Source organism: Ranitomeya imitator, chromosome 2, assembly GCF_032444005.1.
Source record: "Ranitomeya imitator isolate aRanImi1 chromosome 2, aRanImi1.pri, whole genome shotgun sequence".
Taxonomy (NCBI): Eukaryota; Metazoa; Chordata; class Amphibia; order Anura; family Dendrobatidae; genus Ranitomeya; species Ranitomeya imitator.
Window position 1 is genome coordinate 242,311,839 of NC_091283.1, and position 9,437 is coordinate 242,321,275.

The following is a 9,437-nucleotide window of genomic DNA, read 5'->3' on the forward strand; positions in this document are numbered from 1 at the left end:
TCCTTTTTTTACGGTCCATAATTGAAATTGTCCTCCACTGACCAGAGCAATGCTGCCTGTGTACCCCTGTAACCTTTTTTAAACTGCATTGAGCCAATTTTTTTTTTTAAGGCCTACTACCTGTGTCTGTCTGCACCACTCAATACAGCTGTCCTCATCTGAAAAAAGCTGAACGTCAATAGTCGTTTTAATGGTTTTCAGCCTATAGGAATTTGAATACTGCATTGGGGCTACTACTTCGGTAGGGCCTACTAACGGTGTCTGCCGCTCCAAGGTCTTCTCCTGGTTGCCTCTCCAGAGCTTCGATCTTCTAGCTCTCGTTCAGTAGTTGTTGAAACAACACTGCATTAGGCCTACAAGTTGGGTCTGGGTTGTAGAGACGGTGTCTTCCGCTCCAAGGTGTTCTCCAGGTTGCCTCTCCATAGCTTCGATCTTCTAGCTCTCGTTTAGTAGTTGTTGAAACAACACTGCATTAGGCCTACAAGTTGGGTCTGGGTTGTAGAGACGGAGTCTGCCGCTCCAAGGTGTTCTCCAGGTTGCCTCTCCATAGCTTCGATCTTCTAGCTCTCGTTTAGTAGTTGTTGAAACAACACTGCATTAGGCCTACAAGTTGGGTCTGGGTTGTAGAGACGGTGTCTTCCGCTCCAAGGTGTTCTCCAGGTTGCCTCTCCATAGCTTCTATCTTCTAGCTCTCATTTAGTAGTTGTTGAAAACAACACTGCATTAGGCCTACAAGTTGGGTCTGGGTTGTAGAGACGGTGTCTTCCGCTCCAAGGTGTTCTCCAAGTTGCCTCTCCATAGCTTCGATCTTCTAGCTCTCGTTTAGTAGTTGTTGAAAACAACACTGCATTAGGCCTACAAGTTGGGTCTGGGTTGTAGAGACGGTGTCTTCCGCTCCAAGGTGTTCTCCAGGTTGCCTCTCCATAGCTTCGATCTTCTAGCTCTCGTTTAGTAGTTGTTGAAACAACACTGCATTAGGCCTACAAGTTGGGTCTGGGTTGTAGAGACAGTGTCTGCCGCTCCAAGGTGTTCTCCAGGTTGCCTCTCCATAGCTTCAATCTTCATGCTCGTGTTAAGTAGTTGTTGAAACAACACTACATTAGGCCTACAAGTTGGGTCTGGATCGTAGAGACGGTGTCTGCCGCTCCAAGGTGTTCTCCAGGTTGCCTCTCCATAGCTTCGATCTGCTAGCTCTCGTTTAGTAGTTGCCATGGTTTGATGTCTACATCTTCTCAAGCAAAGCTTGTTTGATACGTCCTCTTTCTCTATATAAAGCATTCTTTGGAGGACCAGCGAGATACTAATAATCAGCAGATGATATATTCAAGCAAATCACCTCGGTTGGATCAATATGCCTATGGTCTCTGGCATGATTGCTATTTTATATAATCTTTACATATCTGTACTTATGCTCCGATCATATGTTCTAGGTTACACGGGCGAGCTGCTTGGATCTTACCTTGCTCTTTGGACATTTTTGTATGCAATAGGAGTATTTGTTTCTCCTTCTCTTAGGGGAGCACTATCTACATCACCCTACTCATAGGTTTCATCAAGGGGCCCCTTGGTGCTAGTTATTTATGTTTGGGTGATTGATCATCTTTCGCCACCGACATCCTATGATCTACTTTATATTGATTTGGTCCATCATGTCTTTTGCCACCAACATCCTATGGTCTACCTTATATTGATTTGGTCTAGCATGTCTTTGCTATCCTACCTGTGATTGGTAGCTCTTTTTGACAAGTGGGCATATAAGTTACCATGCCACGTTACGTAATAAATCTTTACTATTTGCATTCATTTATGCTTGTGTTTCCCCCTTTTTCTTTAGGTCTATGCCTAGGCACATACCTATGTATGTTCTGTATACTCAGGCAGGTCTTATATGTTTACCTTGCCTGGTTACGTATTCACTGACTGTCTACAATCCTGTGTTTCGTTTGGTCTCCCTTCCCTCTTGTGTGCTTTTCTGTATGTCATGTGTGCTCGGTTTACACCATCTTTCCCCTGTTCAACTCCATCAGGCCGGTTCCAGCTGACCATATATTCATTTATTTAGTTAGTCAGTTAGTTTTTGTACTCCACTTTGTTCCCTCGTCCTCCATGCATGCTTAGTACTTGCGCAGCGCTGTATATTCCATCTAGGTTCTTACACTATGCGCAGCGCCGAATACCTCCGGCGCATGCGCACTGTGTAGTATTGGCAGAGACGTCTGCCAGTATGCGTGCTTCCGCCCTATTTGTGTCGTTTCCGGTTCCAGTTTCCTGGCGTGCCCGGCTCATCACCTTGCCTTTGGATAAGGTATTTAAACTGGCATTGTTTGCCTCCTTGCATCTTCCCCTGACGAAGCCGTCCTTGTGACGGCGACACGCGTTGGGTTCGCTCCCCACGCTGTGCCCTGCCCTTGGCGCCTAGTCCCCTCCGTTGGACTCTTTGTTATAGTGCCTGTAGGGTTCTATTTGGCTGTACCTAGGACCTAGGTCTTGGTTGTGCTTTCTTCCCTTGGGTAATTATACCACTACTGGGGTCATTTTGTGGTGTATATTTACTGCCACTTCACCCAGTCACTCCATACCCCTGTGCTATGCTGGCAGCCGGCCCTGGTATTCAGCACACTTTATCTTCTATGTCCTATTCAGACCACTGTGCATGCGGACATACCCTGTTCCTACATCAGGTGCTATTTATTATTTTGTTCCTCCGGGGGGATCTTTATGTACTGACTGCGCCGTTTTATTATTAAGACTGTGGGCACGTGGCACTGCTGTGTATGATACGATTGACTTGGCTATGTTATTTGCTGTATGTGCCCGTGCTTATTTGTAGATTTTTTGTGGCGGGTCAGTGTGGGGATTATGGCATTATGCCATTTTAATTGTTTTTTAAATTGTGCATCAATAAAAGTTTTCCTTTTTCACTATTTACTAGTGGTGTGCGATTTAATATAGAGTGGTGCTTTTTCTTTTTTGTTCTATTGTCTTCTATACCATCTCTTTCGCACCCCTTTATATTATTTGATTATTGGTAGTGCGCTGGTTACTTTTTGTATACTCGTTTAGTAGTTGTTGAAACAACACTGCATTAGGCCTACAAGTTGGGTCTGGGTTGTAGAGACGGTGTCTGCCGCTCCAAGGTGTTCTCCAGGTTGCCTCTCCATAGCTTCTATCTTCTAGCTCTCATTTAGTAGTTGTTGAAACAACACTGCATTAGGCCTACAAGTTGGGTCTGGGTTGTAGAGACGGTGTCTTCCGCTCCAAGGTGTTCTCCAGGTTGCCTCTCCATAGCTTCAATCTTCTAGCTCTCGTTTAGTAGTTGTTGAAAACAACACTGCATTAGGCCTACAAGTTGGGTCTGGGTTGTAGAGACGGTTTCTTCCGCTCCAAGGTGTTCTCCAGGTTGCCTCTCCATAGCTTCGATCTTCTAGCCCTCGTTTAGTAGTTGTTGAAAACAACACTGCATTAGGCCTACAAGTTGGGTCTGGGTTGTAGAGACGGTGTCTGCCGCTCCAAGGTGTTCTCCAGGTTGCCTCTCCATAGCTTCAATCTTCATGCTCGTGTTAAGTAGTTGTTGAAACAACACTACATTAGGCCTTACAAGTTGGGTCTGGGTCGTAGAGATGGTGTCTGCCACTCCAAGGTGTTCTCCAGGTTGCCTCTCCATAGCTTCGATCTGCTAGCTCTCGTTTAGTAGTTGTTGAAACAACACTGCATTAGGCCTACAAGATGGGTATGGGTTGTAGAGACGGTGTCTGCCGCTCCAAGGTGTTCTCCAGGTTGCCTCTCCATAGCTTCAGTCTTCATGCTCGTGTTAAGTAGTTGTTGAAACAACACTACATTAGGCCTACAAGTTGGGTCTGGGTCGTAGAGACGGTGTCTGCCACTCCAAGGTGTTCTCCAGGTTGCCTCTCCATAGCTTCGATCTTCTAGCTCTCGTTTAGTAGTTGTTGAAACAACACTGCATTAGGCCTACAAGATGGGTCTGGGTTGTAGAGACGGTGTCTTCCGCTCCAAGGTGTTCTCCAGGTTGCCTCTCCATAGCTTCAATCTTCTAGCTCTCGTTTAGTAGTTGTTGAAAACAACACTGCATTAGGCCTACAAGTTGGGTCTGGGTTGTAGAGACGGTTTCTTCCACTCCAAGGTGTTCTCCAGGTTGCCTCTCCATAGCTTCGATCTTCTAGCCCTCGTTTAGTAGTTGTTGAAAACAACACTGCATTAGGCCTACAAGTTGGGTCTGGGTTGTAGAGACGGTGTCTTCCGCTCCAAGGTGTTTTCCAGGTTGCCTCTCCATAGCTTCAATCTTCATGTTCGTGTTAAGTAGTTGTTGAAACAACACTACATTAGGCCTACAAGTTGGGTCTGGATCGTAGAGACGGTGTCTTCCGCTCCAAGGTGTTCTCCAGGTTGCCTCTCCATTGCTTCAATCTTCATGCTCGTCTTAAGTAGTTGTTGAAACAACACTACATTAGGCCTACAAGTTGGGTCTGGGTCGTAGAGACGGTGTCTGCCGCTCCAAGGTGTTCTCCAGGTTGCCACATAATCGAAGCTGCATAGAGCCTATTTTGTTATTTTACGCCTACTAATTCTTTCTGCGGTCCCTCCTTCCAATTGTCCTCCACTGAGCACACCAATGTAGACCGTGTACCCATGTAACCTTTTTTAAACCTGCGTCAAACCAACTTTGTGGTGTAAGGCCTACTTGTAGTGTCTGGCTGCGCCACTCAATACAGCTGTCCTCTTTACAAAAAATGACCTACAATTATCTGGTTTTCAGCCTATCGGAATTTTAAAACTGCAGTGGGCCTACTAGTTGGGTTGGGGCCTTCTATCGGTGTCTGCCGCTCCTTGCTGTTCTCCTCCAGTGAACAAAGCTGTGCCGCCTGTTTACTACTGTTGGCAATTTTGAACTGCAGTTAGACTACTTACTGATTTGGGCCTACTCTCTGTGTCAGCCTCTCATTCCAGTTGTCCTCCACTGAACAAAGCAATGCCCCCTGGTTAGTCCTGTTACCAATTTTGAACTGCATTTAGCCCACTTTATTCTTTGGGCCCATATCTGTTTCCCCCTCATCCTGCCCATTGCCCAGCCAGTGATAGATGAGTCTGCTGGTACATTGACCCATAACGCAACATTCCCCGTGCACGCTACACTGCAAGATTGTGACCCTGCTGAAAGTCAGGTTCCCCTTCCCGCATACCATACCACCTTACACGGGGACAAAGAGGAAGGTGCAGATGAAGGTGCAGGTTTCTTCATCAGGTGGGGAGAGGAATACTCGTTGGCGACGTCACTGGCACAGGGCCCCTCATAGTATGCAAAAGTGTCGCTGCCGGTGGGAGGCGCCCCCGCCATGCAAACACACTGCCGTACTTTGAGGGGCCCTGTGCCAGTGCCAATGCCAACGAGTGGGTCCCCCTGATTGCTCAGGATCACAGCACTTGCAAAGTTGAAATACTTACCTCTCCCTGCTCCACTGCCGTGACGTGGTCCAGATTTCCTGGGCCCACTAATTACTTGAACCAGCCCTACCCCCCACAACTTTAGCCAAATGACCCCCAATTTCCAATGCCTTACTATTATTATAAGGTAAATTTAGATTGACAAGCTTCAGTAACAAGAATGTAGGTTTTTTGCCATTAAAATGGGCACTGTAGGTGTTTTCCTGGCCTCCACTCACTGCCGACTATGCTCCCCCATTGACTTGCATTGGGTTTCGTGTTTCGGTCGATCCCCGACTTTTCACGATAATCGGCCGATTCCACTCGACTCGACTTTTGAGATAGTCGGGTTTCGCGAAACCCGACTCGACTCTAAAAAAGTCAAGGTCGCTCAACCCTAGCCAGCAGCTCTTCTAACACTGTTTCTCCTCTAATCTCTCACTGACAGGAGATCTGAGGAGAAACAGCGTTTTTATGAGGCAGATCACCCGGGAAAATTCATTGCTATAACAAACTTTCCTAGTGATTTGTCTCATTGGCTAGTGCGATGCTGACGTCATCAGCACCTTAACCAATCAGGGCTCGATGAGGTCGGGGTCACAGGAAGCGTTGTGCTCCGGAATCCCCTCGTTACACGGTACGTCGGATTCCGATGAGCAGTGGATGTTGGAGAGTGAAAATTATAATTTGCCATTTTATTACCCAGCACATAGTGCCCAGATTGTGCTCCATGAGACACCGCAAATTAAGTGGATTCTTCTCACTATAATATTGCTAAATACAAGGATCCTAAATGTTGTTTGAGCACACTGCAAGACTCAAGTGAGAGCAAATTTTGCTGGATTGGTTTATGGAAACTCTTGCTTTTCAACAGCCTTTGAGCCACTAGTAGTGTGGGAACCTCTGTTTTTCCATTGACAGATGATGGACCTGAGTGGGGCTTGTTTTTTGTGAGATGAGAATTGGTATTATTTTCGCCTACATAACATTGATTGTTTTCTTTTTATTCGATATTTGGGAGGCAGAATGAACAGTTGAACACCATGCACTACTTGTTCATCGGACAAAGTTTTCTATTAGTCTGAACAATCATTATCTTGATAAATATATTTGTTTTACATAGCTTGCCATTTTTATGGACAGTTTAAGTAGAAATGTTCAATAATATAAAACTCAAGGATATTTTATTAAAAAATGTTTTTATCTTAGCAGATGACTGTACCAGGAGATCAGAGGGACAGCTGACACCTTCAATTTTTAAATCTGATGATTTTGAGATCCTACAAGATACAACTGAAGTGATTGCTGTTACTCCAGATAGATCATCATCCATTCACAGCAAAGATCTGTCATCTGATCCTATGAAACAGGTCTCATCTTCTGACTCATTACTGACGACTAAGGAAAATCAAAGTCACAAAAGAGGCATTAAAAAACAAACTTCTCCTAAAGCAAATAAGTCATTTTCATGTTCAGAATGTGGGAAATGTTTTAAACAGAAATCACATTTTGATAGCCACCAGAGAATTCACACAGGGGAGAAGCCTTTTTCATGTTCAGAATGTGGAAAATGTTTTAGCCATAAATCAAATTGTGTTATGCACCAGAGAACTCACACAGGTGAGAAGCCTTTTTCTTGTTCAGAATGTGGGAAATGTTTTACCATCAAAAAGGCTTTTGTTAGACACCAAGAAACTCACACGGGGGAGAAGCCTTTTTCATGTTCAGAATGTGGGAAATGTTTTACCTACAAATGGAATCTTGATAAACATCAAAGAACCCACACAGGGGAGAAGCCTTTTTCCTGTTCAGAATGTGGGAAATGTTATATCCAGAAATCAGATTTGGTTAACCACCGTAGAACTCACACAGGGGAAAAGCCTTTTTCATGTTCAGAATGTAAGATATGTTTTAAATGGAAAATAGATCTTGATATCCATCAAAGACTCCACACAGGGGCAAAGCCTTTTTCCTGTTTAGAATGTGGGAAATGTTTTAACCAGAACGGGCATCTTGTTAGTCACCAGAGAACTCACACAGGGGAGAAGCCTTTTTTATGTCCAGAATGTGGGAAATGTTTTACCCTTAAAGAGAATCTTGTTAGACACCAAATAACTCACACAGGGGAGAAGCCTTTTTCATGTCCAGAATGTGGGAAATGTTTTACCCACAAAGGGAGTCTTGTTACACACCAAAGAACCCACACAGGGGAGAAGCCTTTCTCATGTTCAGAATGTGGGAAATGTTTTAACCAGAAAGAGCATCTTGTTAGTCACCATAGAACTCACACAGGGGAAAAGCCTTTTTCATGTTCAGAATGTAAGAAATGTTTTAAACGGAAAATAGAGCTTAATATCCATCAAAAAATCCACACAGGGGAGAAGCCTTTATCCTGTTCAGAATGTGGGAAATGTTTTAACCAGAAAGGGACTTTTGTTAGTCACCAGAGAACTCACACGGGGGAGAAGCCTTTTTTATGTCCAGAATGTGGGAAATATTTTACCCACAAAGAGAATCTTGTTAGACACCAAAGAACCCACACAGGGGAGAACCCTTTTTCATGTCCAGAATGTGAGAAATATTTTACCCACAAAGAGAATCTTGTTAGACACCAAAGAACCCACACAGGGGAGAAGCCTTTTTCATGTTCAGAATGTGGGAAATGTTTTAACCAGAAAGGGCATCTTGTTAGTCACCATAGAACTCACACAGGAGAGAAGACTTTTTTATGTTCAGAATGTGGGAAATGTTTTAACCGGAAAGGGAGTCTTGTTACACACCAAAGAACCCACACAGGAGAGAAGCCTTTTTCATGTTCAGAATGTGGGAAATGTTTTAACCAGATAGGGATTCTTGTTACACACCAAAGAACCCACACAGGAGAGAAGCCTTTTTCATGTTCAGAATGTGGGAAATATTTTAAATGGAAAGCGCTTCTTGTTAGACATCAGAGCAGTCACACAGGGGAGGTGCCGTTTTCATTTTCTTAATGTGGGAAATATTTTACTTGGAAATCAACTGTTAATAACCATCAGAGATGTCACATAGGGGAGAATCCTTTTCTATGTTCATAATGTTGGAATAGTTTTAACCAAAATTTAATCTTCTTAAATGGGTTGTCTCTTGTCATTCCTCATGTTTGCTGACAAAAGGATAAAACTAAACTTTATTAATTCCAAATGTAAAACTATACCCATAATTTACTCCCCTGAAGGTTAGTCAGTAGGTGACTAATAGAAAAAACATGTACCCCACAGTTCAGTATATAGGGTGAGGTGACATATACACACTCAGTCTCCAAGCCTCTCATTTCTACGGGTTTCATCATCCTCACCAAAGGCGACTCATCAGGAGACCTATAGTCAAGCGAGACTAGACAAAAAAAACCTAAAGTCATGTATCATGTTATCCAAAACAGTCAGAAAGCTAGCCACATATTGGCAGATCCCAGACCTCAAACCATATACTTTGTAAGTTTTTAAGCCACTCCAGTGTCAAGAATAGATAGTATGTGACAATACAGTATAAAGGTACCGTTACACTAAACGATTTACCAACGATCACGACCAGCCATACGACCTGGCCGTGATCGTTGGTAAGTCGTTGTGTGGTCGCTGGGGAGCTGTCACACAGACAGCTCTCTCCAGCGACCAACGATCAGGGGAACGACTTTGGCATTGTTGAAACTGTCTTCAACGATGTCGAAGTCCCCCTGCAGCACCCGGGTAACCAGGGTAAACATCGGGTTACTAAGTGCAGGGCCGCGCTTAGTAACCCGATATTTACCCTGGTTACCATTGTAAAAGTTAAAAAAAAGACAGTACATACTTACATTCTGATGTCTGTGACATCCCCCGCCGTCAGCTTCCCGCACTGACTGTGTCAAGCGCCGGCCGTAAAGCAGAGCACAGCGGTGACATCACCGCTGTGCTCTGCTTTACGGCCGGCGTGACAGTCAGTGCAGGGAAGCTGACAGCCGGGGACGTGACAGACATCAG

General features: G+C 44.5%; 1 protein-coding gene across 2 annotated transcripts in view; it reads left to right on the plus strand.

Moving 5' to 3' along the window:
- LOC138662864 (zinc finger protein 665-like) overlaps nucleotides 1-8,775 on the plus strand; it is a 108,286-nt gene extending 99,511 nt beyond the window's left edge. For both annotated transcript variants that reach the window (XM_069748845.1, XM_069748846.1), the window contains exon 11: nucleotides 6,652-8,775. In XM_069748845.1, coding sequence (XP_069604946.1) covers nucleotides 6,652-8,429 — 1,778 coding nt within the window. In that variant the 3' untranslated portion in view covers nucleotides 8,430-8,775. The remainder of the gene's footprint in view (nucleotides 1-6,651) is intronic.
- The last annotated feature ends 662 nt before the right edge of the window (nucleotides 8,776-9,437 follow it).